Below are 13,087 nucleotides of genomic sequence, written 5' to 3'. Positions count from 1 at the left end.
TATGTGACACCGGGGATCAAATTCAGAACCTCATGCTTACAACTCCTGTGTTGTAGTACTTTACCATCTCCAGGGTTGGTGGCTATAATTCTTTATTCTGACTGGTGCTCATGAAAAGAAAGGAGAACCAGTCTAACAGTTTTGTGTTCTGTTTTGTTTTTTTTTCCATTAAGAAAATGGAGTTCGTGATCCTGGAGGTGGTGCAGTGGATAAAGCATTGGATTCTCAACCATGAGGTCCTGGGTTCGATCCCTGGCAGCACATGTACCAGAGTGATGTCTGGTTCTTTCTCTTCTCCTATCTTTCTCATGAATAAATAAATAAATTTAAAAAAACAAAAGAAAAAAGAAAATGGAGTTCAATTTCTAAAAGGTACCTAGTAGCACTTTAAAGATAGTTTTTTGGTAGAAAAGTAAAGGCCCCCTTCTGAAGCCCATAATTATTTCACAGCTAATTAGTGAAGTTAGGAGGCCTCAATCCCTATTTTCTTGGAACTAGAATTTTCCCAATAGGAGTTTTAGTATCATATTTCTTTTTTAATTAATTTATTTATTCCCTTTTTGTTGCCCTTGTTTTCTTTATTATCATAGTTATTATTGTTGTTATTCAGTATAATTTCTAAATATACTGTTATACTATCCCACTCTTCTCAGACAAAGATCTTAGACTTGAAGGTTCCTAGCAGGAATGTTCCTTATGAGGATGCAGAGCACAACAGCAAGAAGAGTTGGAAACCACAGGCTGGTCTTTTAGCACCTGGCTTCAAGGGTGGGGCTGGATTCCAGGTGCTTGCGTAAGTGGTTGGCAAAATCCACCTGAGTCTGTGCTAGGACCTGGTTGATGATAGTCTTTGGCAGCCACCCCTAGAGTAGAAGAAAAGAGAATTTGGTCATCTCTGGGTGATATTCCACTGTAAATACCTCTGCATCCTATCAGCATTTCGAGTTATTTGGAGCCTGGACTTCTGCTGTTTATAGGTATAGCCTTGAAGCTGAGCAGGGTCATGGGCTGGAAGATTGCATTGCTGCCCTGCTGTCACGCTCGGGTCAGAAACGCAGATGTGTTGTCAAAACAAATTCCTTCTCTCTTCTGAGTCATGTGACCCTGAGCAAATTACTACACCTTCCTGGACCAAAATTTTCTGTTTCTGGCATGTTAATTAGAGCTAAAATCTGAAATAATGTAAGAGAGAGCCACTGTAGGCTTTCAAATTGGCAGAATAGCAAGTCTCTTCTTTTTTTTTTTTGGTTATATTTTTTTTTCTTTTTTTTTTTTTTTTCCCTCCAGGGTTATTGCTGGGCTTGGTGCCTGCACCATGAATCCACCGCTCCTGGAGGCCATTTTTCCCCCTTTTGTTGCCCTTGTTGTTGTAGCCTGGTTGTGGTTATTATTATTGCCATTGTTGACTATTCGTTGTTGGATAGGACAGAGAGAAGTGGAGAGAGGAGGGAAAGACAGAGAGGGGGAGAGAAAGATAGACACCTGCAGACCTGCTTCACCGCCTGTGAAGCGACTCCCCTGCAGGTGGGGAGCCGGGGGCTTGAACCGGGATCTTTACACTGGTCCTTGCGCTTTGCGCCACATGCACTTAACCCACTGCGCCACCGCCCGACCCCCAGCAAGTCTCTTCTTTCTCAAGTCTCTTCCCTGTCCAATAGTTTAATTCTCTCAGAATGGAAGTATAACTTTTCCCTTCTCTGTGTGATAACGTGGGAGAGCTATCTCCTATATCTCTCACCTTGAGGTCAATGCTGAGCAGCCAAGTGAGTTTGGTCTTTGAGGGACTTTCAGCCAGAGGATGGAGCACCATACAAGTGGGACCATGCTCAGCCCTGGAAACGGAAAGAAATCAAGTCAGGGGAACAAGTCAGTATAGATGTGTGTGGTGTGCCAACACCCAGTCTCATCTCTTTCTCTTATTTTAGAAAATGATTAAGATTCTCCAACTTTCTGTGTTAGGACAAATAGTGGTTGTATAGTAGGGCCAGTCTTGTCTTCCTCCCCTTCCAAGGAAGTTGGTATCTTTTACAGATCAAAACTGAGGGTGGGCTGGGGAAACAACTTAATGGTTGGGGCTGGTGGTGGTACACCTGGTTGAGTGCACCTATTACAATGGACAAGGTCCTGAGTTCAAGCGCCTGGTCCCCACCTGTAGGGGGAAAACTTTGCGAGTGGTGAAGCAGTGCTGCAGGTGTCTCTCTGTCTCTCCTTCTCTGTTACCCCCTTCCCTCTCAATTTCTGGTGGTCTCTACCCAATAAATAAAGATAATTTTTTTTAATATTAAGAAAAAAAAACTTAATGGTTATGTAAAAGACTTTCATGCCTGAGGTTCTAAGGTCCAAGGTTCAGTCCCCAGCACCAATATAAGCCAGAGTGGAGCAGTACTCTGTCTCTCTGTATCTTTCTCTCTCTTTTATTTATTTATTGCTTCCAGGATTATCACTGGGACTGGTGCCTATACTATGAATCCACCACTCCTGGAGACCATTTTTTTCCATTTGTTGTTGTTGTTGTTGGATAGGACAGGACAGAGAGAAATTGAGAGGGGAGGGGAAGACAGAGGGGAAGAGAAAGATAGACACCTGCAGATCTGCTTCATTGTTTGCAAAGCAACCCCTCTGCAGGTGGGGAGCTGGGAGCTTGAACCAGGATGCTTGTGCCAGTCCTTGTGCTTCCCACTATGTGCACTTAACCTGGTGCACTACCTCCTGGCCCTGGCCCCCTTTCTCTGTTATCTCTCACTTATTAAAAAAAATGAATAAGTGGTCTGGGAGATGGTGCAGTGGATAAAACATTAGCCTTTCAACCATGAGGTCCTAAATTCAATCCCCAGCAGCACATGTACCAGAGTGATGTCTCGTTCTTTCTCTCTCCTCCTAGCTTTCTCATGAATAAATAAATAAAAATGTTTTTAAATGAATAAGTAATGGCAGGGGAGATGGCAAAATGGTTATGCAAAAAGACTTATGGCTGATGCTCTGAAGTCCCAGGTTCAATGACGCACGCCACCATTAGCCATAGCTGAGCAGTGTTCTGATAGAAAAGAAGAGAGAGGGAGTCGGGCTGTAGCGCAGCGGGTTAAGCGCAGGTGGCGCAAAGCACAAGGACCGGCATAAGGATCCCAGTTCGAACCCCGGCTCCCCACCTGCAGGGGAGTCGCTTCACAGGCGGTGAAGCAGGTCTGCAGGTGTCTATCTTTCTCTCCTCCTCTCTGTCTTCCCCTCCTCTCTCCATTTCTCTCTGTCCTATCCAACAACGACAACAACAATAATAACTACAACAATAAAACAACAAGGGCAACAAAAGGGAATAAATAAATAAAATAAATATATAAAAAGAAGAAAAAAAAGGAGAGAGAGAGAGAAGGGGGGTGGGTATGAAGATGATTATATAAAAGATGAGAAAGAGAAAAGGAGGAAAAGAAGGAAGAGAGAGGAGTGGGTGGGTGGGGATAGATAGCATAATGGTTACACAAGGAGACTTTCATGCCTGAGGCTCTAAGTCCCAGGTTCAATTCCACACACACCCTCACCACCACCACCATCACAAGAGCTGAGCAGTACTCTGGTAAAAAAAAGAGAGAGGAAGAAGAGGAGGAGACACAAGCAAGCTATCTGAGGATATAAGCCAAGGATTGGTTTCCTGGAACTTGAGTTTATCACCCACTTGGGGAGTGCTGCCCACAGGCAGGTGTTAGGAGAAAAGAGCTTGTATTACCTGATGACACCTTTCTGCTCAGGCATCTCCCCAAAGTGTGTGGCCATGCCAGCCAGCACACAAGTGGAGCCTCGGCGCTTGGCACAGCGCACGCTCACAAAGTCACGGGGCCCCACGAGGTTCCCTGCTGATTCTGCAGCCAACTCGTGGGTGATCATTGTATCTTTTCCAATCTTCTGCAGTACCTACCAGGTGAGAGAGAAGCAGAATCACTCCTCAGCCAATTCCAGCTGTAGTCCCTTTGGCCCATCTAGCAGACCTCTGGGGCCCCTGCCACCCGCACCTGCACTCTCCTCACCTTGATCTCCTTAACATTTGGGTTCCATTCTCCCATGGCCTCCATGCGTTCCACAAGCTCTTCATAGAGTCTCTCCATGGGCTGATCTATCACCACCTCCAGCCGAAATACCTTGCCCACATCTGGGACTTCTTTACTCAGCACTTTGTCCCCATTTGTCTGTCAGGGAGAAAAAGGAATTCCAAGATTAAAGGTTAAAGAAAAATATTCTGGGGCCCCATGGTGGTGCACCTGGTAAGCACTCACATTACAGTACACAGGATCCAGGTTCAAACCCTTGGTTCCCACCTGCAGGGGGAAGTTTCGTGAGTGGTGAAGCAGGGCTACAGGTATCTCTGTCTCTCTCCCTCCCTCTATCTCCTCCTCCCCTCTCAATTTCTATCTCTATCCAATAACAAATAATATTTAAAAAAGAAAAATTATTCTTAGGGGCCAGGAAGTGGCACACCCACTTACGTGCACAGATTACCATCACAAGGGTCTGGCTTCAAGCCCCCAACTCCCCACCTGCAGGGCAGGGGGGGGTCACCTCTCTATCTCCCCCTCCTCTCTCAATTTCTCTCTGTCCTATCCAATAAAATAAAGGAAAAGAAAAAAAAGTGGTCCGGGAGGTGGCGTAGTGATAAAGCTTTGGACTCTCAAGCATGAGGTCCTGAGTTCAGTCCCCAGCAGCACATGTGCCAGAGTGATGTCTGGTTCTTTCTCTCTCCTCCTTTCTCAAAAATAAATAAATAAATAAATAAATAAATAAATAAATTTTAAAAAGAAAGAAAAGAAGAGAAAAAGAGGGGCCAGGCAGTGGCACACATGATTAAGCACACATTACAGTGAACAAAGACCCAGGTTCAAGCCCCTGGTCTCCACCTGCAGGGGGAAAACTTCACAAGTGGTGAAGCAGGGCTACAGCTATCTCTCTCCTTCTGTCTCTCCCTCCCCTCTTAATTTCTCTGTCTCTATCCAATAATAAATACATAATATATTTAAAGAAAGAAAAGGGGGGAGAAAATGGCACACCTAGTAGAGCTCACAGGTTATCATGTGCAAGGACCCAGATTCAAGCCTCTGATCCCCACCTTCAGGTAGAAGGACGTAAGGGGGAAGGGGGAAGATTCATGAGCAGTGAAACAGTTCGCAGGTATCTTCCCTCTCTATCCCTTTCTTTTCCCTCTCAATTTCTATCTATGAAAGAGAGAAAGGGGGGCCAGGTGATGGCGCACCTGGTTGAGCACACATATTACAATGTGCAAGGACCCAGGTTTGAGCCCCCCGGTCCCCACCTACAGGGGGAAAGCTTTGCAAGTGGTGAAGCAGTGCTGCAGGTGTCTCTCTGTCCCTTCCCCTCTCTATCACCCTCTTGATTTCTAGCTGTCTCTATCCAATAAATAAAGATGATAAAAATTATTTTAATTAAAAAAAAGAGAAAGGAAGGGGAAATAGCATAAAGGAAGGAGAAATACAGAAAAAAACCTTTATGCCTGAGGCACCAAAGGTTCCAGTTTCCAAAACCAGTATCACCAGAAACCAGAGTATAGTATAGCAGTGTTCTGGTTAAAAAAAGAAGAGAGGCAGGAAAGGGAGGGAGGGGGGGGAGGTGCTGGCCACCAGTAAAAGCGGATTAGTCATGCAGGCACTGAGCCCTAGCAATAACCCTCGTAGCAGAAAAAAAAATTAAAATAAAGTTTCCAGGACTCACAATGGAGGAAGGGAATATCTGAGGCGGTATTTCTGGGAGACTAGAGTTCTCCAGTTAATACTGCCTGCTGCCAGTGCATGAAGCAGAAGTTCTGAGAAAAGCAGCGCATCAGGCGTTGAGAATGGCAATAAAACACTGAGGAACTGACGATTCATCCAGACTCACTCTTTTTTTTAAAAAATATTTTATTTATTCATTTATTTTCCTTTTTTGTTGCCCTTGTTTTTATTATTGTTGTTATTAATGTTGTTGTTGCCAGATTGGACAGAGAGAAATGGAGAGAAGAGGGGAAGGCAGAGATGGGGAGAGAAAGATAGACACCTGCAGACCTGCTTCACTGCCTATGAAGCTACCTCCCCCTGCAGGTGGGGAGCCGGGGGCTTGAACTGGGATCCTTACACCAGTCCTCAAGTTTCACACCATGTGCGCTTAACCCACCGCGCTGCAGTCCGACCCCCCAGACTCACTCTTACCTGCTGGTTCTCCTTCTTCCAGCCCTCCTGGCTGCTGAGGATGCCCAGGGCCTTCTGCATGGCCTCTTCTCCCTGCTGGATGTAGGTCAGCTCCTGATCGCTGTAGATAGACTCCTCTAGTCGAGAACCTGTGTACACAGCCAAGGGTCAGCTGGGCTTCCTCCTAGTCCCTAATCTCCTACCAGGTTGCATTCTGTTCATTTCTGGACCTGTTCTTTCCTTTGAAAAGCCAAGACCAAAGTCATAGGGTCCAGCCTGCAGGTCAAACTAGACACCGTAGTTGTAGGTGACGCGGAGGGAATGTTGTCTTGAATCTTCTCTCAGACTGAGTGAGAAGGAGGAGGGAAGGGAGAAGGCAGAGGAGGGAGCAAAACCTCCTGCCACTGGAGGGACCCCAGCACTTACCAAGCAGAGAGCTCCGACGCCGAACCTGGTTAATCCAAGTACCAGGGTTCGGGCCCCCCAACGCCCTCCGGTTCAGCTCCTGGCTAATGGCCAACACAGCCTGGTGCCTCAGCCCTGCAGGAAGGGAAAGAAACTGTTGCTTAGGAGCCAGAAAAACTCCATTGAGATGACCATTCAACTCCCACCCTGTCACCGAGGAGAAAACTGGCTTGAAGCAGGAAGTTGACTCCCTCAGGAAAAAAAAAAAAAAGATCCCCTAAAGAGACAGACAGCTGGCATCTTTAACTCCCAGTTAAGTGCTTCTTCCACTGCTCCAGCCATAAGTATGCAATCTATAATTCCATGTGAGCTGATCCTGCTTGGGCCTGGAATTGTACTAGAGCCGACTGATGTTTCCTTTATAAAAGGAAGAAAAGGGGCTATCATCCAACCCTACACTTCAGGAAAATAAAGGCACGTGTTGCCTGAGGTGTGTGTCACTGGAGTTGGCTGGGTAAGTCTTGCTGATCAAGTGACACATTACAATAAAGACCCACCAGGTTCAAGCCCCCATCCCCACCTGCAGGGGAGAAACTTGACTAGTGGTGAAGCAGAGCTGCTGGTGTCTCTCTCACTCCCTCTCTATTTCCTCCTTTCCTCTCAATTTCTCTCTGTCTCTAGTCAGAACAAATAAGTAAATAAAAGCCATTTAAAAAGAAAGAAAAGGAAGGCAGCCCAGGAGATAGTGCAATGGATAAAGCTCTCAAGCAGGAGGTCCCCCTGGCAGCACATGTACCAGAGTGATGCCTGGTTCTTTCTCCCTTGTCCTATCTATCTCAATAAATAAATTAAAATTAAAAAAAAAGAAAGAAAGAAAGAAAGAAAGAAAAGGAAGAAAGAGAGAAAGAAAGAAAAGATTGTTTCCTATACCCTTCAGTGGTAGCAGAGGGTTGACTCAAATGGCTTTAGGTCATGCTATTAGCTCTACAGAACTGGCCCATAAAAAGTTTGTTCCCTCCACCCCCCCCACACACACACCCATTTTATTTTGTTTTCCCTTCTTCTTGACTGCAGAAAGATAACAAGACTTTTATTTTCCAGGCTAGATGGTGGCACACCTAGTTGAACTCATACATTACCATGCACAAGTGTCAGGAAATTGTGAGGAGCCTCACAAAGCATTAAGCCAGCTCTTCCTGCTCCATCCTGCATTCCTGATGATATCGCTATCTACATAACCATTGTTTTGCCTGGAGATCCCCACTCATTCCATTCCTTTGATCTGTCTTCTTTCTGCCCTCTGGACGCTAGCAACAGTTGCTGGGGGGGGCCCCTACCATTTCCAGCCCCCCCCACCTTTCTCCACCCTTCTCCTAGCCATGTATGGCATTGTCAAGCCACTTCCATTTCTGTCTTGGCTCTTCTGTGCCCCAACCTGGAGGAGGGCAAGCAAGGCTGCCTCTGGCCATTGCAGTTGGTGCCACGTGGCTTAACCAGGTGTGCTGGCGCCCAACTCTGGGACATTCGCATGAATAAAGATTTGAATTGTCCTGCCGCCACGAACTTAGTCCCTGGGTCATCTCTCTCTCTCTCTCAATGCTAGCCCAACACACAAGGACCCAGATTCAAGTCTCTGCCCCCTCCCACAGGGGGAAAGCTTCACAAGCAATAAAAGCAGTGCCGCAGGTCTCTCTCCCTTTCTATCCTCTTCTCCATTTCTGTCTGTCCTACAAATAAAGAATTTTTTTTCATGCAAGGATCCTCTTTCTATCCCCTGGCTTCCCAACTGTGTGTGTGTGGGGGTGTCACTTGGCAAGTAGTGAAGCAGGTCTGCAGGTGTTTATCTTTCTCCGTCACTGTCTCCTCTCTCCTCTCAATTTCTCTCTGTTCTATCCAATACAAATGGAGAAAAATGGCCTCCAAGAGCAGTGGATTCATAGTGCAGGCACTGAGCCCCAGTGATAACCCTGAAAGCAAAAAGGAAAAAAGATTTTCTTTTCTGCCTTTTCCCTCTGCCCTTTGCTCTTGTGCTGACTTCCTCCCCTCTCTTCCCCTTGGAAGCCTCCCATCCCTGCTTGGAGAAGCCAAGGCTGACTCCAACCTCTACCACTGAGGATGACTTTCTTGGGACCTTTGATGCCAATGCTAGAGGAATTAATTCCTAGAGGAAAACAGTTCAAGACTGATCGGAGTGGGCTGATGAAATAGCTGACTTGGACAGTGTATGTGACCCAGATTCAAGCCTTGCTACCTTCGCATTGAAGGAAGCTTCAGAGCTGTGGTCTCTCACTCTCTCTCTCTCTCTCTCTCTCTCTCTCTGTCTGTCTGTCTTCCCTTTTTTGACCTCCCTGTATCTCTGTCTCTTTACTTCTATAAGAAGGAGGAAAGAGAAGAGAGGTGAGAAGAGGAGAGGAGAGGAGAAGAGAGAACAGAGCCTTGGAGGGGAAGACCAAAAACGACAGAATTTGAGAGGGACCTCTCCAGCCCAAGTTTTCAGGTCAGATAATGGAGGTCCAGAAGGAGGAGAGTCAGGCAGGCTCACCTGGCACAACTAGGGTTCAAGCTGACTGGCCTGATGTCTCACCCAGCAGTTCCGTCACTAAAACGCATTTCCTGAGAGCACCTGATGGCCAAGCCCTAGAGAGCTTCCCAGCCCAGGAACTCACCCTTCATGTTGCGCACATGCCTGTAGGAGCTCCCTGCACACAGCTTGAACGTGGCTAGGAACATCGTTTTTGTTTTGTTTTGTTTTTTTCCCCTGGTTGCTGCTCCTTTTGCTGCTGCCTCTGTTGTCAGGAGTGGATTTCTCTGTCCTTCTCCAGCTTATCAAGGTCTACCTCTGGGTCCTGCAGCTGCAGCTGGGCCTCTGGGTGTTCTGCGTCTTAAATGCCCATAGCTGAAGGCTGTGCTTTGTTACCAGGAAAGGAGAAAAAAAAAAAAAAGGCCCATCAATCACTATGCAAAGAAAGGGTCAAGGATAGAAGGATTACCTCACACTGCTGCTTTAGCTATTTGTAGGGAGCTGTGGTGGTGGATGAGGCATGAGCTAGAAGGAGTAAGGAGGGTGGAGCCAGACTGCAGGGGCTGGAGGAGGAGAGGGAGAGAGAAGCGGCTGAGAGACCAGCAGTTTAGAGGATATTCTCAAAGAGCTTATGGGGTTCTGTTCAGAATGCAGATGTTGGGGCCAGGTGATGGCAGACCTGGTTAAATGCACATATTCCCATGCACGAGGACCCGGGTTCAAGCCCTTGGTCCCCACCTGCAGGGGAAAAGTTTCACAAGTGGTGAAGCAGTACTGTAGGTATCTCTCTGTCCCTTCTTTCCCTCTCAATTTCTCCCTGTTCTAACAAAGTTTTTTAAAAATGCAGATAACACGGAAGTCAGGCGCTAGCCCAGCAGGTTAAGCGCACATGGCGCAAAGCGCAAGGACCAGCTTAAGGATGCCGGTTTGAGCCCCTGGCTCCCCACCTATTAATAAAAAATTGAATAGAAAAAAAATCTTGAGGGGACTGAGCAGTCGCACACTTGATTGGGCACACATGTTACCATGCACAAGGACTCCAGCTCAAGCTCCTGGTCCTCACCTGCATGGGGTGAAGAGCGGAGAAGCAATGTTGGAAGTGTGTCTCTTTCTCTCTCTGTATCTTCCCCCTCACCCTCAATTTTTCTCAGTCTCCAGCCAAAATAAACAGATAAAAGAAAAAGCAACCTCAAGGTCAACCTTAAAGGGAAATATTTGTTCCAAGACCAGCACCTGACTGGAAGAGCATCTTCCTCATGAATTCTGGGGAATAAAGCTTGGGAACTTTAAAACATTTTTTTATATTTTATTTATTTATTTATTGGATAGAGACAGCCAGAAATTGAGATGGAAGGAGGTGATAGAGAGGGAGATGGAGAGATACCTGCTACACTGCTTCACCACTTGCAAAGCTTTCCCTCTGCAGGTGGGGGTTGGGGTCTTTGCACATTGTAATAAGTGCATTCGACCAGGTGCATCACCACCCGGCCCCAAGCTTGGGACCTTCAGGCAAGACTTGAGTATCTTATGAGCCCCAGTTTAGAGCACCAAGTCCCAAAATGCAGACTGTGGTGAGCCCTTCACAAAACCTGTCTTTTCACTCTCATGACTGCTTGCCAGCTGCTGAACTGAGTTCACCCCGGGAATATGTGAAGAAGGGTACAGGGTAGGCCAGGCCCAGGTCTCCATTTCCTGTCTCGCCAGTTCCCCCCTGCTTTGTAAGCTTATTAGAATCAGCCCAGAGGCATCCTGCTCCAGCACAAACAGCCTAAAGTGGGACAAATGAGGTCTCCCATAAATAGATGACTAAGTAATTGAATAGTCAAACATACCAAGTATTGGAGGGCAGCAGGAGGCATTGTGTAAAGATGGGCTGAAGGTCAGAGGACTTGAGGGGACTTGACTGAAGGTCAGAACCCCAGCTTCCATAAATGGATGACTCAGTAACTGAGTGGCCAAACACACATGTTTGAGGGGTATAGGAGGGGCTGAGTAAAGATGGACTGAAGGTCATAGGACTTGTGTTGCTAGCCCAATCCTGCCACTTAGCTGCTTTTTGACCTTTGTATTTTCTGGATTTCAGGGTCCTCATCGAGGAACCATCTCACTTTTACCGGTTTTGACCTGTGAGATTCTCTTAGTGAGCCCAAGGCGGGGTTGGGGGAGGTGGGTGTCTCAGAATGAGGTGTGCAGTTGACACAGGATACCTGTGGAGTAATAAATTGGGAATCTTTGCTTTTTTGTTTTGTTTTGTTTTTATCTAGTCATTTCTGTTCTGAGAAAGAGACTAGGGAGTGGCTCCACCTTTTATGATTTTTTTTTTTTTTTAATTTCTTGCTAAGACCAAACCCAGGACCTTCGGTATGCAAGGAATGCACTCTACTACTGAGCCACCTCCCAGCCCAAGTTGATTTTATTTTTTATAGATTTATTTTCATATGAGATGTATATATAGAGAGTGTCACATGAGGGTGGGTGAGAGAGAGGAGCCAGAGGACCACATTTGTACATTCTACTCCAGGGATCAAGCCTGGAGCCTCAGGCATACAAGTCTCACACACCAATTGAACTACTTCTTTAACCAAGGGGTGGTCACCCCCCCCACACACTTCTCAGGGCTTCAATGGGGTTTCAGTGCCTACAGGATTCCACCACTCCCAGATGACTATTTTTCTTTTCCTTTTTTTCAGATAGAGTGAGAGAGACAATGAAGAAGAGACAGAAAGAAGATAGATACTACAGCACAACTCCATCATTTGTGAAGTGCCCCCATTGCATGGGATTCCCATATGATATTGGAGTCTTGAATCTGAGTCTTCACACATGACAAAGTGTGTGCTTTACTGGGTCAGCTATCTCCAGTCCCAAGAATTTTTTTTTTTTGAGGTTTCTTTTTTAAAAATATTGATTTATTGTTGTCGTAGTTATTATTGTTGTTGTTATTGATATTGTCATTGTTAGGACAGAGAGAAATGGAGATGGGGGGAGACAAAGGGGGGAGAGAAAGATAGACACCTGCAGACCTGCTTCACCGCCTGTGAAGTGACTCCCCTGGTACATGTGCTGCTGGGGACTGAACTCAGGACCTCATGATTGAGAGTCCAGTGCTTTATCCACTGTGTCATCGCCCAGACCACCCCCTAGTCAGCCTGTTTTTCTCTTTCCCTAGTGGGGTAGGGCTCTGGAGAGGTGAGGTTCCAGGAAACATTGGTGAAGTCATCTGCCCAGGGAAGTCAGGATAGCATCTGCAACTTGGTGGCTGAAAGGAGATAAGATATAAAGCAGAGGGAGTCGGGCTGTAGCAAAGTGGGTTAAGTGCAGGTGGCGCAAAACACAAGGACCGGCGTAGGCGTAAGGATCCTAGTTTAAGCCCCTGTCTCCCCAACTGCAGGGGAGTCGCTTCACAAGCTGTGAAGCAGGTCTGCAGGTGTCTGTCTTTCTCTCCCCCTCTCTGTCTTCCCCTCCTCTCTCCATTTCTCTCTGTCCTATCCAACAACGACATCTATAACAACAAGAGCAACAAAAGGGAACAAATAAATAAATTAAAAATAAAAAAAGATATAAAGTAGGACAGATTGTTTAGTAAATAGAAAGCCAAAGGTAGGAACAGTACAGATGAAACTAGGGGTCTTCTTGTAAGAAGAAGCTAGGAAGTCTATTTTAGGTATATTCCAAGGGGTCTATGACTTTAAAAGTTTTTGCCTGAGCTTGATAACTAATGCAGGAAAATTAAAAGTATTGTTTGGGAAGATGGTATCAGAGTTAAGAATAGAAACAGAAAAATGGGTTAGTGCAGAGAGTAGCTCCCGAATATGAGGAAAGTATATAAATACCATTGAGATTGCTTTTTAAAAATATTTATTTATTTATTCCCATTTGTTGCCCTTGTTTTTATTGCTATAGTTATTATTGTTGTTGTTGTTGATATCATTGTTAGATAGGACAGAAAGGAGAGAGGACGGGAAGGCAGAGAGGGGGGAGAGAAAGATAGGCACCTGCA

At 46.1% G+C, this 13,087-nt stretch overlaps 1 protein-coding gene across 1 annotated transcript; it reads right to left on the bottom strand.

Moving 5' to 3' along the window:
- STAR (steroidogenic acute regulatory protein) lies at positions 1–9,587 on the bottom strand. Its single transcript, XM_007516700.2, has 7 exons — positions 9,233–9,587; positions 6,588–6,701; positions 6,183–6,310; positions 4,017–4,175; positions 3,719–3,903; positions 1,739–1,832; positions 1–863 (listed from the first exon to the last, which is right to left on the bottom strand). Exons 1-7 carry the CDS (start codon positions 9,294–9,296, stop codon positions 750–752), a joined length of 858 nt encoding a protein of 285 aa, XP_007516762.1. The 5' UTR covers positions 9,297–9,587; the 3' UTR covers positions 1–749.
- Positions 9,588–13,087: the final 3,500 nt, after the last annotated feature.

Source organism: Erinaceus europaeus, chromosome 2 (assembly GCF_950295315.1).
Source record: "Erinaceus europaeus chromosome 2, mEriEur2.1, whole genome shotgun sequence".
Taxonomy (NCBI): Eukaryota; Metazoa; Chordata; class Mammalia; order Eulipotyphla; family Erinaceidae; genus Erinaceus; species Erinaceus europaeus.
The sequence above is the reverse complement of the archived record's forward strand: the minus strand, read 5'-3'. Positions and strand labels throughout refer to the sequence as shown.